At 39.1% G+C, this 20,724-nt stretch overlaps 1 protein-coding gene across 3 annotated transcripts in view; it reads left to right on the top strand.

Annotated features, from left to right (window-relative positions):
- Positions 1-20,724, top strand: part of MEIS2 (Meis homeobox 2) — a 178,802-nt gene that overhangs the window by 52,766 nt on the left and 105,312 nt on the right. For all 3 annotated transcript variants that reach the window (XM_065404504.1, XM_065404503.1, XM_065404505.1), the window contains exon 8: positions 1,264-1,409. In XM_065404504.1, coding sequence (XP_065260576.1) covers positions 1,264-1,409 — 146 coding nt within the window. The remainder of the gene's footprint in view (positions 1-1,263; positions 1,410-20,724) is intronic.

The following is a 20,724-nucleotide window of genomic DNA, read 5'->3' as shown; positions in this document are numbered from 1 at the left end:
TAGCTCAGGCTACATTGAGCACAGAGTTTATTGTTTTAGGCTTTCTTGGACAAGGTTTTTACTTAGCATGGGATTTATGGCATTTACTGCTAATGAATGTCTATTCTTAAATTACAAAAACCACCGTCTCAGCGCAATTCCCAGATGTCCTTCCAGGACCTCGGCTTCTTAAACACCAGCAGGGAGCATAAACTCTCCACTTCTCTGTTTTCCTCTTTCGTGTGGCTCCAGGCTAATGATGTGTAAGGAAAACATAGCAATCTATAAAGTCTCAGTGCTGTCCCAGTATTCTTCATTTATTTTGCATTTGATTATGCCACAAGTCGGATCTTGTTTCTTTCCTTTTTTAAAAGTTATTAGTTCAAATATTAATGTAGGAATATGGCATATATTGCTGCTCTTGATTGATGCCTTCCCAAAAACAGGAAGACGTGCTCGTATGAATTTTAAGAAAGTAGGGGTCCTGCAATGCCTTGCCAGAAGAGTTTTTCAGATACATAATTTAGATGCCCTCCAGGCAGGCTTTCAAGGCATTTTTGCTGGAGGGCAAGAAAAAATAACTATGACTGTTAAAAGTAAATGATTTTTGCTAATGCACAATTAATGCCAGGGAAAAGCACAGAAGAGAAAGATGTTGATGGAAAGTTCTGATTAAGTGAGCACCCTACCTTGATGTGCATTTTTTTTTAATGATAATGATCACTGATGCAGAGATGTAGAAGTTTTCATGTCATGCAAATGCTATGTGCAGGATCATATACGGTGTGTGTGTGTAGGGAGGTGATAGTTATGGGAGGGGGCTGATCTGACAGTGTGTTATGGCACTGAACAGTGACACAGTTACTGTCACCTATGCAGAATGCCTATAATATATAGACTACAGAACATCTAAGTTGAATACATGCAGTATGTATTCAGTAGGGTTGTAGGCATGCATTTACAGTGAATGGGTTTTCTTGTGGCAGGTTTTCCCACATTGAATCCTGTAATTGACAAAGAGCTATTGCACTATGTCAAGCACACAATTATAATTGAATTAATGATATGTGCATGTGTGAGACACAAAATTAGTATTTGGAGAGACATGGTTTCTAATTTTTACATATTTGTATCAGCAATCATATTTAATGAGAAAACGCATGTGCCTGATGTTCTATCAAATCAAAATAAGGCTGCATTAGTTTCCCAATAATTAACGATACCTTTTAGTTTATATATTTTGTTTATTATGTCTCCTTCCACTTATTTTGTTCTTTCTTTTAGGGGATGGTTTAGACAACAGCGTAGCCTCACCTGGTACAGGGGACGATGATGATCCAGATAAGGACAAAAAGCGTCAGAAGAAAAGAGGCATTTTCCCCAAAGTAGCAACAAATATCATGAGAGCGTGGCTTTTCCAGCATCTCACAGTAAGTGGAGACCAAAATAATGAAAACATAAAAAATAGATTTTTGTTCACATGCCTGATGAGGTTTATTCATTATTATTAGAAATCAATTGTCCCCATAATTTTTTGGAAGACAGTAGGGATCAATGATCACTTTTATTTTTTCTAGAAGCGTATTTATTTATTTATTTATTTATTTCAGTCTTGGAATCATGACAAGTTGAATATACATCATAAGATGTTAGCATGAAACAACACTAGGGTAGAAGGCAGCCATTTTTCGTTTGCATTCCAGTAAAGAGAACTGTTCAAAATGTTCTTAAGATGAAAAGGGATTTCTACATTTAGAATATAGTATATATATGAGGACACTAATAAGGGAGTTGAGTAACTCTACCCTCTGGATTGGGTTATTGTTGGCCTCTGTTTACAACAAACCTCATATGTATTAGAAGGAAAGTACCGTAATACTCCCCAATGCAGGTATTCCAACAAACATTGCAGGATACTAGCGAAGTCATGAAGCAGCTTGCAAACTTGTCATGTGTTAGTTTACATGAGAAGTATAGATGGCTTATAGGTTCTCTAATTCCTCAGTTCTGTAAAACACAGATTAAAACACCTTTTTAGCTGTTCTTCAAGTCCAATATCTTAAAAGCTAGCCCTATTCTCTTCTGGGGGAAAGAGATTAATTATGTGAAAAAGCAACACTTTTGGTAACAATCTATCTTTTTCCTCCTGTTTGCAACTGGTTTTATGTGTTGGTGTTCTGTTGACTATTACAGCTTCATTTAAACATCAAAATACATTTTTACAGAAGAACTGGTAACTCTCCTATAGTTTACTATTCAGATGGAAATGCTAGAAAATGGTAAAATTATCATTGATGATGATGATTATTATTGATTTTTTTTCACCCCTTCCTATAAAATTGTTTCCAACTATTCTGTTTGGCCTAATGGTTAAAAAGATAATAGCACGGTTAACTACCTCACATAAGGGATTCTTTGTGACTACCAAAGTTATACATTTCCATAGTGGTTGACATTAGTTACAGTGCCTTGATTCCAGGACAAGGTACCCCTTTTATTTATGGTAGTGACTATTGAACTGCTCTGCTGGTAGAACAGCTAATGGGGATCAGGGGTGTGTGTGTGTGGAATAGATCCACATTTCTAAACCATCATTTTGATGTAAGGACATTAGTAGCAAACTAAGGTGCATTGATCTGGCCTGTGGGGTCAGGATTAGCTAGAATAGCCAGTGTCTCTGCTGGAGTAGTGGTTATTCTTGCCTTCCAGCTATGGCCATTTCAAAGGTCAGGTGCCCTGTACCCACTTGGCTCAGAGGAATTAGACAGAACATGAGTCTCTGGGCTGATTACTTAACCAAAGACAAAATAATGAGTCCTAAGCAAATACTGACTAATTGAAAGGGCTGTAAATCCATTACATATTGGTCAGGGATAATCAGGAGTATTTAATCACTTTTATCTATTCAGGAGCACTGAAGCTGCAACAGCAAAGCCCTGAACCTTGCCATGTGCTTATTATTCTCATCATTATCAAAATTACTTCACAGCTGTTCTTTGCTACATCACCTCAGCTGGAGATTTACTAACCTGTAAAATGTTTTTAATTTGGAATTCGAGTGAGTGTGAAGGGAGGGGGTTTCATTTTTAGCTGGAGAGTATGGCTACAGGAACAGCAAGGGGAAACAGCTAAAACCACGGGCCACAAATAATCCATTTTCTTTCACACAAGCTTGCATGTTCATTTCCTTAACTCTTACCAAAGTTTGCAATTTCTTATTTTTTTTACCCCTGCTTCCTTTCTTTCTTGTGTGTGCATTGAAAGCATTCAACACATGCTTACTAAACAATCAGCTATCTCTCGCTTATCTTGAGAAAAAGCCTCACGGTTTTGCCTTTTGGAAATCCACCCCCTCCATTCTCCGCCAACTCCTTTGCCCCAGATGAATTGAGGAAGTTCAGCAGCTTTGATGAGGATGTTCCTGAGAGGAAAAAAAAAAAAAAACCCACCCAAAAACAAAAAACCTTTTACCTTCCAGGCTTTAATGAGTTTGCATGTGCTGAAAGATTTACTGTGCTGTAATTCTCAGACCTGAGAACTGATAATGGAGACCCCTGACTAGTGCAATGTAAATTCAGAAAGATTTTTGCCATAAATGCATGCAGCGAAGGAAGAGAAGTCTTTCTTCTAAATATCCTTCACTTTTTCTCAGATTAGCTTGTCCATTCAAAGTGCAATGCCAGCTCTATTGCAAAGGGAATCTATGATGTATAAATTATTGTTTCAAGTAAATTTCTTTACAAAAGGAGTCCATGATTCAATATACATTCCTTCATTACTACTCTAACCTTATTTCAAATTGGTTTGTCCCTCTTTTGTGCTGTATGACCTGTTCTTGTATTACAATAATCCCCTGATGTACCCTTTTTTCTTTCTTTTTTTTTTTTTAAAGAAACTAATTGAATTATCTCATTATTTTAATTTGTTAAGCAAATGTATTTTACATCTCAGGATGTGTTCTTAAAGAAGGGGCTGCTTAGGCTTTGCCCCTTGAATGGGCCATTGGTGCATTTTGACATTCATGCATTCATTAAGGAAAGGAACATAAAAGAACTCTGGTTGTATTTTTTTTTTCAAACACCCAACCAGCATGGAGCAACTTTTCCATAAACCACAGGGGTCTCTCTACATATGTTCTCAACTGCAAGCCATTGTCACCTAGTCTGAATACCTCAAAAGGACAAATAAAAAACTAAAGGCCAACTGTAGCAATTGTTAGCTGTTAGTCTCAATATGACAAAAATCATTAACCTCTGGTTTTCCTGGAAGAAGAAGCAACTCCAGTCTATCTCTTACAGCATTGACTAAGCTCACAGATTCCTTTAGACTGTCAAATTTAGTGGGAGAGTAATTCAGTTCTAACTAACTGTATTCATTTATTACCTTTCTTTAAAGAAAATGCTACCTTTTTTCTTTATGAAATATTCAGTTATTTTACAATCCCCTAAGATAACCTAATTTAAAAATTGAGTAGCTTCTTTATATAAGCTTGAGTGACTTTTTGAAAAGAGACAGGTGCTTGAACTCTCGTGTAGAATTAATGTATCCCACAGACTCTGGCTTTCAAAATTGTCTTCATCCCTTGTCACCTTTTCCACTTTGCAGTAACTTTAATTATATTAGAAATAAGAAACACACGCATGTTTTTGTTGATGGAAATAAAATGCAAGGAATAGAAATTTCTGTCATTTCCCTGTGCAGTTATTGGGATCTGGCTTACATTTGGAATTACAACGGGCCAGGAAGATGAAAAGATCTGAGGATAAATTGGTTGGAAATGTGTATGCTTTTTCTGGATAATGTCCAGTGTTTGAGAAAGTAAAGGAAATCCTAGTGTGGTAGTATAAGCTTTTCAATAGTACATAAAGATTATGATATCAGAAAGGTAAACCTGACATTAAGGCTGTTTTTATTTGACTTCAAAGATAGTTAAAGAAAAGAAACAGCAAGAATCTGACCCAAGCCGAGAGTTTATTCATAGCCTTGGAAAACTTCTTTTCCTCCATGCCAAGGAGCCCTTAGTACACTCAATTAGCCTCTCAGACATCTCGCTTTCCTCCCTCAAGTGCTCCCCTATTTGCCCTGCAAAGAACATATTTGATCATGGAATGAAAACAGGAAGTGCTCAGACACAAAGACACCCCTTGCTCACATCAATTTTGAGCTAAAGGTTTTCTTATTAGCAACTATAGAAAAAAACAACAGTGCTGTAGTTTAAAAGGGTAGAGGACTTTGAAAAATACATGTACATAATCAGAACTGAATGTAGTCATAAAGGAAGTAATTATATTGTTCCATGGTCTTGTACCTTTTGTAATTCATCCTTTGCTGCAGCAAAGAGAACGAAGAATTACACTTTTAGTCCATTCACTATGCTCATTTTTTTCCTCTGGTGTAGTGCTGGTAAAACAGACGATGCAGTTATGTTTGTGACACTTATCTGGAGTGATCCCTTTTGTTCAAGTTCTAGTTTGCTATTGTTCCTTTTGTTCAAACCTATAAGAATGTGTATTTTAATTAAAAGTATATATTTGTCTTTGGTACAAAAATACCACCTTTAGTATGCACACTAAAAAAATCCTTTTGTGAATCATTGGGTCACATTCTCAGCTGATATAAGTTGGCATAGCTCAACTGAAGTTAATGGAACTATGCAGCTTTAAATACGCTCTGGCCTATGATATCTTTTAAAAACAGTATTAAAGAAATCAGACTAAAATGATGTCTAGAATAAAAGAATTGATATTATGGGAAAAACACATTCATTCCCTCCAAATAGTTAACTTGTCGAGTTTGTGGGCCAAATTCAGGTCACATCTCCTGCAGAGTAAATCCATTCACTTCAGCTGCTTTACCCTGGATTTACATTGATGTACCTGAGATTACACCCTGGCCCATATCTTGTTTAAATGAATACATCACCTAGCCACTTGTACAAGTGTCTCCATGGAGACTCTGTATGTATTAGACATTTTCACTACACTTGGTCTTAGAGCAGAAGACCTCTGAGCAAAGCCAGCTTTAGCACTTTTGAGTAAGCCTGAAAAGCAAATATTCACCCTCCCCCATTCATAACTGGCTCCCATCCACCATGATCATACCACTTTGCAGAGGATCGGTGAGTGAGGATTTTGAGGAGGAATAGCAAGATAACTCTTTGGGGCACCCCAAACTAAACAGACTCCATTTATAGAAAAAGGTGGAGAAGCAACTTCTATATGCCACCAGGCCTCTGCTATAGAAGTGCCTTCCAGCTGTTTGTGCTGGACTCTGCACATAGTTGCTAACTTAATACAAAAAATTGAGAGACATTTGTTCAGATAAATTAGGGATCTTGGGGCTGTGAGGCCCAAGACCAAGACAATGGAGAGATTTATGGGCATTCTGCTGAATTTGAGTACTTGTACAGGACCAAATTGTGACCTGTCCTTTACATCCAGGCAGGAGAGTAAGGGGGTGTACGATGTTCCTTTACTCTGCTGTGCAAACTACCTGTATCTGTGATCATGGAGCAGGAAGGATAGCCGTCTCAATGGGGCTGCTACTCCTGTGCAGATGGGCAGGGAGTGGGAGGAACTTCAGAGTCACAATCTGATTCCAGTTGTGCTCCTGGGGCAGCACAACTATGCACTGTACATTACACAAGGCTTGTGGCAAAGCCACAGTTTAATCTATATTGCTTTACAAACATTAATTGTTATTATCATACTCCATGAAATATTATTGTCCCATTTTACAGACGGGTAAACTTTGGTTGGGAAAGTTAAGTGACTTGTCCAAAGCCCATGAAAAAATCTGTGTCAGAACTGGATTAGAATGTAGAACTCTTGCTCTTAGTCCTGTGCTTAGCCCACTAGACCATGCTGCCTCACACATTGTTGGGCTGTGCTTATTTTTGTCAGCAAAGGAGCTGGTTCAGCTGTAGGCAGCTGGATAGGAGGGAGCTTTCAGCTGTTCTTATTTATCTTTGTTTTTATTATTATTTAACTTTAACTTTATTATTTATTATTGTTGTTATTTGTATTACAGGAATGCCTAGGGGCATTGGGGCCCCACTTGTACATATACATAGTGAGAGTCAGTGTTTGCCCTAGTGTCATCAGTAGCAGCCTGAACAGACTAAAGCTGGGAACCACCCAAAACGATGGTGTCTGTGGCCCTGGGTCTCATGGCCCCAAGACATCAGTGCTGGGTAGATGTAGGGGGGAGATAGTAAATAGCTTGCGATCCTTAGGAAAAACTAGGGCATAAGCTTCAACCTTAGTGATTGATGGATGTTAGTTTACATTTCCAAGGCTATCTTCTCCAAAGAAAAGAACTAGAAATATTTGTTTGTTTTCAAAATGGAAACTAAGATTGGCCCTGACATTTCTACATCCATTCTATCCCTTCCAGAAAAGGGGACAGTGGGTCATGGGGTTTGAGGCCCTCAAAAGCCAGCTCTGCCTCTGAGTGGTTAATCTAATCATTGTTACATAGACATCTGTTCACTCAAAAATTGATGCTTTTGTGATACAGTGATCCATCTATTTAGAACTACAGCTCTAGTAATTAAATTAAGAAAAATATTTTTGTTAGGTTATGTATTATAAAGCAGCCCAACCCTCTTGCACCAGCAAAAAGAGTGAGAGAGAGAGAGAGAGTTAAGCACCGCATTGTTTTCTGCTAGCTGGAGGAAAACATCTGTGAATTGTTTGAACTGAACCTTACCAGGGACTCTCTGAATCTGTGTCATCTCTGTTTAATTTCAGGAAATGATGTCACAGAGCATTAAATAACAATGCTATGTGATATATTTTTACTTGTGCATGCTGTCCTAAGCATTTCTGTTACACAGCAGTGTTTTCAATTAACTGTAAGCTTGCACTTTAAAAAATGTATTCCATAATGCTTTTTTGGATGGGTGTGGGGATGGTTGGTGTTTTAGGGGGTCACCAAGGTTCAGGGCTGTCTAAGGGCTGTAAGGCCATTTGTCATGTGCTTATTTGTACTTGGGGCTGGATGTCAGCACTCTCATCACCCATGGCAACCTCCAGGACTGTTGGTTTGTTACAAAGCATGTCTGTGGAAGAAAAACTAAATGTTCTAAACCTATCAGTCAAAAGAGCTATTAGATAGTTATAGTAGAGGCCTGCATACTGTAGCTTCTGCCTTTATCAAACTTTCTGCACTCCCCCTTCTGTAAAGAATAGAGGACATAAGTCAATTCTGTCTGCCATCTGTCGTCTTTTTAGCTGTTCCTCAAATTAAAGAGACAGTCCAAAATTTAAATAATCTGATAGAATCATAGAAGCCTTGTGTGTAAGTTGTTACCTTTGCATTTGATTTTTTATTTCTTGTGTCATTCAGGAAGCAAATCTTTATTGCCCTTCTCTGAAGGTAAAATATGTCCTATGTTTCTGCTTTAAAAATAGTATTCTCAGAAATGTGTTTGCAGTGTCATAGAGTTGTTATCTAATAAAATTCTAAGTATATATAGGGTGAAATGAACACACACACACACACACACACAAATATATAAAATCAGGCTTTATTCAGAGAATTCTGCAGAGGTCAAGGAGATGGAATGCACTGCCCCTCAATCCATGATCAGGTTGTGGGGCTGCAGAGGACCCCTTCTACAGCCTCTATGAGGGTGATTTGGGCTATTGAGTCTACATAATAGAACTTTTCCAGGCCTGCCACATTAGCTCCCTACACACCAGTCTATTTGGTGTCAGCTTGCTGCCCCCCTCCTCTCTAGTGTGTAAGGGGTGCAGTAGCCTCACTGCTGCCATTCTGTCTGCATCTATCCTCTTCCCCATTTATGGACAGTATGAGACTTAAGTAGTGCAGAGAGCCTTGTCCTGGCCCTCTTCTGCTGGGTGAATTTCCCCCATGCGGCATCTGAGGTAGCCCTCTGCCAAACCATCAGCCAATAGATTTTAAAACCCACTCGATGGCTAGATTTGGGAAGCAAATTTTATTTCCCAATTTAATATTTTACATGTTATTTTCAAACAAGGCATTACTAACTGAGAACAGATAGCAACTAAAACCATGTACTTGGTACCGCTGATTAAAATAGCTCAACAGAGCAAGCTAGAGGTAGTGGGCTAGCAAAAGATATGAACAGCAAGTGGTGTTTCCTGGTTGTTATCGTCAGATTACAAAAGCCTTGTAAAACCAGAAATCCAGAAATTAATTGAAAAGGAGAGAGGAAAGAATGTGAAGGTCCCAGGGTTCATGCAGTGAATTTCCTAAAATAACTGTAAAAATGAGAAGTAACCACAAGAATTCACTGAGGTAGAGTTGAGGCTTTGAGGATTGTAAGGTAAAAGGGATTGAATTAAGGCATATGCAAATGTGCATAGCCAGCTGTTTAAAAACTCCAAGAATGTTGCACTATTAAATGCTGTGCAATGCAATCTCTGAATATTCAGATCACAATGGAACAGAGGTCAAAGATCGTCTGAATATCTTCAATTTGCAATATCTTACAATACTTTGCAATAGGATATTCACAGATCCTTCTTTTTCCTTTCTCTCACTGTGTATTTTTTTCTTTTTATGGAAAAATTGTTGCAGTTGTTTGTGTAAAATGATACTGCCCCTCAGTTTAGCCTTAGGACATGTTTATTTAAAACCATCTTTTCAAGATCTCTGAACAGAGTAATTGTTTTTAAGGAATAATTTTCTATAAAATTAGAGCTATATTGTAAAGAGTGTGCATTTCTGCAGTCTGCTTGCACCATTCCGACATGACTATGAAATGGAGATGTCTAGTTCCATTTCTGTCTAATGAAATGAGTAGTTTATGGCAGACAACATTACTTTTGGTTTCATGGAGTTTGCCTTAAGTTACACTCAGAATACCAATGTATTACATATTTCAAAGTTGATTGTCAGCAGCTGTTTACAGTATCCAAAGCAATCACTGGCACCTTTAAAGATTTATTATTGTCTTAAAACATAATAGCAATACAGTTTTCATGCTTTTACATGTGCTATTTTTATTTTTAACTGCTAGTCCCAAATCTGCCAGAATTAATTTCAATTGTTTTGTCTAATAGTGGATGATAGGTTGTCAAGTCACTGTATAATGGCATAAAGATACTTTTTAAATCTTGGTTTTATCTTTTTATTATGGTATTTCAAAGCAAATATTTGTAGCATTTGACTACTTTGTCCATAAAATGTTTAACACCTCATGACATGCTTTTACAGCCCCAGTACACTGAATCGGAGTTTGAATTTAGTAAAAAATCAACTAAAATTTTAGTTTGCTATAAAAAATATCTGTATGTATTTATTTGCTTGGTTCCATAGAAATGTAACTATCGTGTGGATTACTTTCTGCTTGGATTGAAGTACATTTCGAAGTGGTAGCTGAATATTCTAAAGTGGAAACTATATTTGCCTAAGTCACACAGCAATGGCAAATCTGCTGTTCACTTTTTTACTGCACAAATAGAGTAGATATTTTGTGAGACGATAAACTACTTAAGGGTACTTTGAACCATGTTATACTAATATGAAAAAAAAATTTCAACAGAGATGATATATGTTACATAATTACCCAATGTTATATGAAGTGACACAAGTCTTTATAAAAACAGCTTCCCTTTTTCTCCCTAGTAAAGACAAAAATGTAGGTTTAATTTCTCTGTACTAAAATATTTGCAGACAATTCTCAGATTAATGCCTAACCATATCTATCCTTTTGGTCATGATGTAATTTTTAAGGGATACATAAATATGAGCCCTAATATAGAAACAGGATAACATGGGAGATGAGACAGTGAGGTCATAATGAGTCAGTGCACTCAGTTTTGCCTCTTAATAACCCCAAAGATTATGATTACTTCAAAATAGCCATTATCCATAAGGTATATTATTATATATTTGTAAGAACTTCAATCCCTGCCCATCTGGTTCTGGAATTACCAACTTCTTTAGTGAGTAGGCAGGGCATCATGTCCCCCTCTAGTGGCTAGACCACAGAGTACTGCTACCAGGGAGACAATGTAGCTGAGAGGCTAGTGCACTGGACTGGGACTCAGGAGAATTGGGTTCTTTTTCCTGTTTCCGCTGGTGACTTGCCTTGGTATAAAAGAGGGATAATGACACTGACGTCCTTTAAGATGCTTTGAGATCTGTGGATGAAAAGCACTAAATAAGAGCTAGGTATTGCTAACAGTAGCTTGGTTGTTATAGGCCTGTGCTATTGCTGGGTGCATCCTTGCTGATGAACAGGTCTTTATAAAGCAGAGGTCTGTACAGGGATTTGAATAGTTGTAGACCTCGAAAGCTCAGAATGAACTATCCCTGGCAGGGAGAATATGTAATATACTGGTTAAGTGTGTTGTGTTCTCCCTAGTCTATACTTAAGATAATAGCCTTTCCTCAGTAGTAGGTGCTTTAGCCCAAGTGGTAGAGGCCTGTGCTGTTCGTTTAGGAAGGTCTCAGGCTCTATCCTTGCTGATGACCTATGAGTGGGGTTGTTACATGCCAATGGTATCCAGTACTCCCTAGCTGTACTAAGAGGTTCTGAGATTACCCAGGTAATAAGTCAAACTACCATGGGCATAAATCTTTCCCCAGTATGAGTGGGGCTTCTGCTGGCATGAGGGGGAAAGACAAAACCAGCAGCAAAACCAGCTAAAACCAGCAGCAAACAGACAAAACACTGAGCTTCAAAGAGCTGTCAGCTGTTTCTCCTCCTCCTCACTAGCCATGGGAGTTTACTAAAGTGAAGCAGAGCCTTTGACAACTTTCCTACCCCTGCTGGTCCTTTGCTGTCTCTTTTGAGGCATCCAGCTGCTTCCCACCTGTTCCTTCCCCTGTGTTTGATTGGCTTGGAGAAGGAGGGGAAAGTGGGAGACAGCAGGATGCACCAGAGGGAAGAGCAATGCACAAGCAGGAGTTAGAAAGCTGCCAACGCCCCCACTTCACTTTAGGGAAGTCCCATGGCTACCGGGGAGCAGGGAAAGGCAGTTGTGGTCTCTTATGAAGCCTACCTTTGTGTCTGTTTGTTGCCCCTCTAGTGCCAGAGCAGCCAACCATAGGATAGCCCATGAGGTGAGGCTAATCCTAGGCAAGGGTGTAGGAGATGAAAGCTTCTATTGCCATTTGCTTGCATAAGGACACGAGAGGGGTGATAGCAGGGGGCAGAGACAGCAGGGGTGTAAAGAAAGTGGCATAGATATTTAGAATGGGTGGCAAAAGGGATTGTGTATATAAAAGGGGTCATTGCCACATTGCATAGGCCCTAGTTTGAATGTGTGTTTCTAGGCCCTACTGAATATTGCTAAGCCCCTGGTGGGTGCTTTGTAATTCCAGTCAGAAAGGGACACTCAGAATGTCCCTTCTGAATAAATTATTAAGTGATTAAACAAATTTGAAAATAAGCTATTTATTGTGAAGAGTCAAGAAAGGGAAAAAAATGCCCCCCCCCCCCCACCAGTTACTGCTGCAAAGGAATGTTCCATGTGCTCTCAGTTTCTCTCTCTGCCTCCTTTCAGTGATGTTTGCACATGAAGCTTTTACTACATGAGGTAACGTCTTTTAGAAGAAAGAGGTGCTTCGAATGTTGGTGTGTCCTTTGCAGTGGTTGGTGGGATGGGCTTCTGTGCTTTAGAAGGATCACAATCAACCTACATTGTTTTACATAATGTACCTACTACATCTCAGGCTTAGACAAGGAGCTTTGTATGTGTGTGTTGCATGCTGTTCACTAAATGCCAAGCAAACATTTCACAGACCAGAAGAAAATCCCACTGCTTAGTGTGCATCTATGCAGGGCCTTTGCAGACAATTCACTACTATAATTAATCTTAGCTGTCCTGGCTCCGAGAAACCTGAACTTGTATCCCACAGTGCTCTTGGATGCAAACAAACTTCAAAGAAAAAAAAAGCCATAGTTTCCCCTTTTTTCCAAGCATTTAGATAGAAATAATGTTTGTAAAGGGGATTAAATCCCACTATTCAAAAACCTATATGTGATGTAGGGGGGAAGGATAAAAACAAACACAAACAAACAAACAAGCAAGACCATGATGCTTTGCCAGCATGGTTATGAATAAATGTAACTCTAGAGCTATTAAACCATGCCAAGTGTGGCTTCCTGATATCTGAATCCAATTCAAGACACTAGCTGAAAATAGGTGATATTGTAAACAACCCCCCCCCCCCCTCCCACACACACACACACTATAATACTCTGCTTTCTCCTGAACTAGAGCTGCAGCAAACTTTTTGCTGGGATTGCAAACTCTTTCAAACAAGCCCTCGAGACTCATGAGCTTTCTACTCTTTGCCCTCTAGGCTCGCTCTGTGAGGAGCTAGCTAGCCTAAAAGAGGCCAAATATCACACAACTGAGCTGGTGGGAAATTCAAACTGTTCTAAGCGAAGAAGTCAATAAGCTGCTGTAATGAAAGGTAATGTTCAGAGTGAGATCACTGTGTTATGATCTCATGCTGAACATCGGGTTTGGTTTATTTCTTGATGATTATGAAAGTAGCCTGAGGCCAGACCAGTGATTGTCTGTGAGAAAGACTATAGCAGGGAAGAGAGAGGATGTTTGGAGAACTAGGGGTTTCAGAGCACTTATTCCCTAAAAATGGAAGGGAGATTGAAAGAGGATGAGAGTATGAACTGAGCCCCTATTCTGTTCTTTAAATGGCCCCACTTCCCAAAAATTGAGATTTGGAGAAACAGAGAGAGGGTATGTGGGATGAAGGCTGTAAACAATGAGGGAAAGGAATGATGTAGGGTGGAATAAGAAGGTATAACTAAGAATAACGCCATGAATGAAAAAAACATTTAGTCTGAAAACCAGAAAAATGTATTAACATTGAGATCTTTAAGACTGTAGGATAATCTGCAAAGGAACACTGGGGAAGTGCTTTTTGCACAAAGTTTTAGAGAAAATACAGTTCGGTGTGATCCTGCATTGCTGGGGTAGGAATAATCCCGGTATACTGGAATAGTCTCATTTACCTCTCACTTTTTGTTACTAATGAAACATTGACAAAATAACCTTAAAAACTAGAGCCTGGATCACAATGAAACCTATGACCTCACCAAAGTCACCTACTTTTAAGTTTGGTTTTTTTATATTGTATTTATTTATGTTTGGATTTTCAACATTACACATATTCCAGTTGGTTCTGTATGCATGTACAGAAATTCTTACTTTCTATGCAAAATTTGTTGACCAAAGTCAAAATATAAATGGCTTCAATCCCCTAAATTAAGATGTAAATATAACAAATATACCACAACACTATCACCTCAGGCTAAGACTTGAGTAAACAGCTGGAAATTACACCGTGCACTGCAGGTCAACAGACTAGGGCTCTATCAGACCAACGAGGGAAGCAAGGTCTAGAGTCGAGGACCCTGCACTGAAAACACTATGCTCCCAGGCATCCATGTGTATGGACTGTCAAAAACATCAGCTGATCTCAATTGTCACAATGTCTAAAGACTCACTATAGTTCAAAAATATTTCAAGCAGAGATGGTCTAAAATGAGCCCCCCCAATCTTAACATTCCCAACTTTGGTGATGTTTGGAATCTAACCCTGGATCCAGTTTTCACCTGTGGCCCCATCTCCATGGTGGGTCAAACCCAAGTTCTGGATCAAAATACCCTGAAACTCTCGAGTGTTCAAAAATATAATAATATAATAACTCTTATACAAGTGCTTTTCATCAGAAGATCTCAAAGCCCTTCCTTTAATAAATGAGGGTAGTATCATTTTCATTTTACAGATGGGGAAATGGAGGCATAGAGTGGGGGAAGTGACAGGTCTGATATTTACCCAAGTGGTAAATATCAGACCTGTCACTAAATGTAGTTTTTTTCATTCATGGCGTTATTCTTAGTTATACCTTCAAATTTCATGAAAAGCTATGTCAGTTTATGGTTTTGCACTGAAATCCTAATGCCAAACCAGGTGAGGCTTGCCAGTAATATCTATATTTCACATCCAGATTTTGTGTTGGTCCAACCCCAAAACTCAAAGCAAAACTCAGGTTGAGGGGGAGGTGGAGTGAACCCAAGAAAATATTGAGTCAAAACCCACTGACAGAAACTGCTGAATTTCACTTTCACTCAAAACCACCAATAAGGAATAGATTATATTTTGAATGTGAAGTGCAGTTCTGCTATGAAAAGTGACTTTGTAATGATGGGACTGTGGAGTTCCATATTTGTCTCAATGACTTCCAGATCAAATGTGCTCAGTTTACATGTCAAAAAAGGCATTTTCTAATTGCCAGCACCTGCAAATTCAGCCTGAGATCTGAGGGCCAACCTAGATTCTTTCTGGCTCAGTCATTGTTGTCAACAAAGATTCTATAATAACAATAATTTTGCAATAATACTAATAAAAATCAGTTGATGATGCATGGGCTGAAAGAAAAATAGTTCACTCACCTATAGCTAGACTGGCTCTAGGGGCTAAAAACTAAAAAGTAGCACAAACTTGCTTTAGGGTTTGATCCTGCACCAAGTCAATGGGAGTTCTGCCAGTAAAGTAATCGGATATGACTCAGAATACACATGCCATAAATCTGGTAAGGCAGGTTTTTACTTACATAGTCACTTTTCCGAATAGAACTGCACTTTAAGTTTTGTTAGCATTAACCTCTTTTTTGCATCTTTTGTTCAGTTCAAACTAGGCTAGTGAGCATGGCTGGTTTGGAGAATTTTTTTAAAATGGTGGGTGAAGTGGGTTTTAAGATCTCTCCAAGGATATTTTCCCCCTGAATTCTCCCATCTCTACCCTTAATCCTTCCCAGGAATTAGTTGTACTTCACTATTCAACATAGCACTAACACACAGTGCCTTCTGAAGGACTTTGATATACCATTCAGGACTTAACTGACATGGGCAGAGCGAGCAGTGCTTTTCTGTGGCTGCATGTTGAAATAATCCTTGCTGCAAAAGAAATGAATTCTGACCTTTGCTCTCATCTGAACAGGGAGTATTCTGGCATGTAGCTGAGTTTTCCTACTGTTCTTCAGAACTGTAAATAATGTTAGTGCAACCTGAATTCAGGGCATGAGGCAATTTACATTACTATTGTGTATCTTAAAATAAACAGCATTGCAATCTGTTTATTTTGGTGTTACTATGTATGCAATTTTTAAGCAGTGGTTACTTAAACAAATGTCTCTGTTCCCACAGCACTTAAAAGCTACTGTTTGCTCATTGTGGTTTTTGGGTTTTGTCACTTTTGTTTTGGTTATTTCTGAAATTCACACTCGTGAATCCAGAAGATAGGAATAAATTGTACTTCATCCAAGCAAATGTGTCATGTCACTGCTTTTTTTTCTTCCCCTTCCAGCTATTCCCATGTTACTAGCAGTAATAATAATAATAATTTGGAATTAAACTTTGAGAGCCAAAACCTGTCCTTGTTGATTGAATGCTTATGCAGCTCCTATAGACGCCAATGGCACAAGAAAGGTATGGCTAGGGGAAAAGCCACTATCTATGGAATTATCCTCTCTCAACCAGAGGACATCATCAAGTATATTAATGCTGATCTTGTCAGCCTTAACCTAATTGCCATCTGGGTCCACTCGCTTGATGGAGGGTGCTGGAACAGTGGCCACCCAGGTAACTCATGGGAGCCCAATTGCAGGCATATTCACTCTCCAGTGGAGGACCTGATGGGGGAGACTAGGAGGAAGTGTGGAGGCACAGAGCCTCTATATAGAAGACCCTGACCTCCACTATATCCCTCAAGATCTTGGGTAATGTGTAGGTTGAATCCTTTGTCAATTACTTGGGCCTCAGGCTCTGCTCTGCCCAACAGAATGAATAGGAAGAAACACTGTGAATACAAACTCACCAATTTTCCTGTCCCCTAAGAGGGGAAAAACCCAAGTTGGGGATAATTTGGGGCTAAGTGACTTATCTATGATCATTACAAGATATTAGGGAAACACTTTGCAAATCTTTCCATGATCTTCCACAATTAACTGATTCACTTTTTGCCATGTAATTATTCCAGGAAGGCATTGGGCTTAATCCCAAAGATGGCTCTGGCCATTTTGTGCTACTCCCACATTGTAAAGGGTGTGGAAAGTCCAGCTTGGGACTGCTCCATCACGGGGGAGTCCAGGGATCGCATAGCCAGCTCCTGTACCACTTGTCTCCTGGCCCACAGGCTAGGGAGTATACAAGGGGCATTCCTGGTTAGGAAGGGGTGTGGCCAGAGGGCTGCTGTGCTCCAGCAATCCCAGGAGTCTGCTCTAAACCACATCAAGCACACCACTAGCCCTTAGCCAGCCCCTGGATCAGGAAGCCACAAACAGCTCCTTGGCATTTCCTTACCCCTGGATGCAGCTGAAAACTGAGCCCAGGTTTTCATTTTTGAGATCTTGTAAGGGCTGTCTGTCTTTTTGCAACAGTAAGTGATCTCTTCACTCAGCAGCTAATTGCCCCATGATTTTAATCACCCTTGAGCTCAGATAAAGAAAATTAGTGTTTGAGAAAATTGCAAGCACAGATCTCTTCCAATTTCTTGTGTTTACTGTAAACCAATTTGCCCTTCTTAATTATGGTCTTCAAATATGAGCAGGTAACAAGGTAGTGCTGAAGTCTTTGTCTCAAATACAGCATGTTTATGTGACTGGTGGAGCTAGCTGCATGTTTTTGTAAAGGGGGAAAATGGGGCTGTTTTGAATGATGTCCAGATTTATTATATGGAGATATACCTATCTCATAGAACTGGAAGGGACCAAGGTCATGGAGTTGATGAGAGCCCAGTCCCCTGCCTTCACAGCAGGACCAAGTACCATCCCTGACAGATTTTTGCCCTAGAACCCTAAATGGCCCCCTTAGGGATTAAACTCACAACACTGGGTTTAGTAGACCAATGCTCAAACCACTGAGCTATCCTCCCCCCAATTTTTTTACTGCTACAGGAAGGACTAGCATTTTCAGTATCCCATATACAACAGCTTTATCCCTAGACGCTACACAATATAAACCCTGCTTTTTCAGTAGAACTAACTACATAACAATTAAAGATGAGAGGGACATTAGATTAAAAGCAACTGGTCAAAAAGAACAGGAGTACTTATGGTACCTTAGAGACTAACAAATTTATTAGAGCATAAGCTTTTGTGGGCTACAGCCCACTTCTTCGGATGCATATAGAATGGAACATATATTGAGGAGATATATATACACACATACAGAGAGCATGAACAGGTGCTCTCTGTATGTGTGTATATATATCTCCTCAATATATGTTCCATTCTATATGCATCCGAAGAAGTGGGCTGTAGCCCACGAAAGCTTATGCTCTAATAAATTTGTTAGTCTCTAAGGTGCCACAAGTACTCCTGTTCTTTTTGTGGATACAGACTAACACTGCTGCTACTCTGAAACTGGTCAAAAAGAGACACTTTGACCATGAGTGCTTATTCTGTCATTCTAACTCCTGAGAATTGACAGCATAATACACTAGTGTTCCTCAACCTTCCTATGCTCTGCTAACCTGCTCATCTAATTTACAGAACTCTTCTCTGTGTTGTGTTTTCTGTTTCCAACTGCTGATTACCTTCCTCATCATCAGCCCTGGTAACAAGAAGTTCTCCTCTTTTTCTTTGCCCTCATTCCTTGAGAGGTGGAGTAAAACTGTTGCACTGCTAATTGTTCTTTCTAATACAAGCTGCTATTTATTGTGTGCTGCAATAATATGATAAAAGTGTAATTTGTAACTGAGATCAGTAACATCACTTACCTCTGTAGAGAAATGCTCTTCCTTTTATCCCAGAGTGACAGAGGGTGGCAGATTGACCACCATGTATGTTTGTTTGATTGCTTTTAAAAAAATACAGTTAACACAAATTAAAATGACTTAACTGCAGAAATGTTTTATGGAAAGGAAATGTTAATATTAAATTTCTGGTAGAGAAGGGACCAAGCCCTACAGTTCAGGTCTGAAGCTGGAACACCTCCAAGTTTGGGCTGTTTGGACCTTTGGTTTGGCTGAGCTTGTTCTGAAGATAAGGGGACATTTGCAAAATTATTTTCCGGATCTGGATTGGGTTTTTGAAAAACTTTTAAAATTCTAGGGTGTTTGGCTCTGGAGGTTTGGTTTGGGCCAGTTTCCAGTTTCCAAGTCATAATTGTAGAAAAAGGATTAAGCAATGATGCAAATGCAAACTTCAAAATGAAATTCAGTTTCCTTTACACATGCGCATGAGAACTTTTGACAGCCCTGCAGTTGCTTAGATATTTCGCTGAAGTGCTAGGAAAGCTTCTGTTGGTTATTTTGTGGGGACCCCTGTTACATCACTAAAATTATTCCAGAACTCTGCAATAGCCTACTCTCCATTACTGCAGATCTGTTCTTAATGTGATTGGCTCAGGCAAAGCAAAATTCTGATCAGTCTGTGTTTGGAAGTATTCTTTTAAATAAATATCACCACTATCTTCTGGCTGAATGCACTTGCATAGTTTTGACATAACCTACTCGTGTGCATAGCCGAACCTTTGGTAGCTGGTTTTTGCAGACATTTTTTTTTTCTTTTTCACTTGGCCCCTTTAGAGCTGCTGGAGGGTGTTGTTGAGAAGTTGCTACCGTTGATACAGTTGCTATTAATCACAGTCTGCCATGTTGTGACGCAGGTTCTAATAACATCCCATTGAGCTGCTGTTGTATGCTGGAGGCTTACCAACAGCACTAGGCCTTTGATATTCATCTCACACCAGGATAAAGAAAATGTAGAGTTTAAAAAAAAAACTGCAAATAGACAAAGAACAGAAAAAGGGGGAAAACATAGCAAAATCAAAAACAGACACGCTTTCTGTGTGCTGCTCGTTTGCCATGGAAGCAGCAAAGCTATAAATCTCTGCTGTGTTGTTTGAAAATTGAACATGAGGCTGCTAAATTTATCATTCATTCTTTGTTGTTTCTGGGTAGTAGCTAGCTGACTTGGCTGACTTTGGTTTCTGCCCCCTCCTCAATAACGTTATCTTTTTGTTTCTATACATAACCCACAAAAATAAAAATTGTACTGAATGAAAGAATATTGGAGCATTTAGTAAACTGCACATAAATGGGGGGGGGAATGAATTTGCTGCACGTTACACATCATGCTTCCTTGGCAACTGATTCCCTCACATTCATAATTACAGGAACATAATTTTTAAAAAGCAGCACGGGGAAAAATCCTTTGGTTAAAGGCATTTGGAATTAAAAAAAGAATCAGAAGTCTTTTAAAAGAAAAAAAAAGTAAGTTAGTTCACCAATATGCTCTGCAAAGATTAAACCTGAAACCTGATAGAACTGCACAATCACCTTCTTTTGTTAGCACTTCTAGTCCATGTTGAACTGCATGCAAAGAAAAAAAGGTGGAAAGCAAGCCTGCTACAGATGTGACTAGCTATGAATATTCATGAATGCCATTGCTCCTCCTTTTCTACTGGCATCCAAGCCATTCTGATCTCCCTCTCTCTCTTTTTTTCCCTTTCCTTCCTTGATACTGAACAAGACTGCAATTTTATTTCAGTAACAGCCTAGCACGATACAGTTATCATTGGCCTCAGAAGCCTTTTATTTCCATAAAAAAACAAAGGAAAAAAGAAAAAAAATTGTAATTATCTGCAGTTTTATGAATCCACCTCCCCTTAATGTTCATTATTTAAACCAGCAGCAATTACAAGTTCAAAGGGGTTTAGAGGGCCAGCAACCCGCATAATCACTGCCAAATTAAGCGGGACTCATTCGTCAC

This window comes from Emys orbicularis, chromosome 4 (genome assembly GCF_028017835.1).
Source record: "Emys orbicularis isolate rEmyOrb1 chromosome 4, rEmyOrb1.hap1, whole genome shotgun sequence".
Classification (NCBI taxonomy): domain Eukaryota; kingdom Metazoa; phylum Chordata; order Testudines; family Emydidae; genus Emys; species Emys orbicularis.
This window is presented reverse-complemented; position numbering and strand designations above follow the sequence as displayed.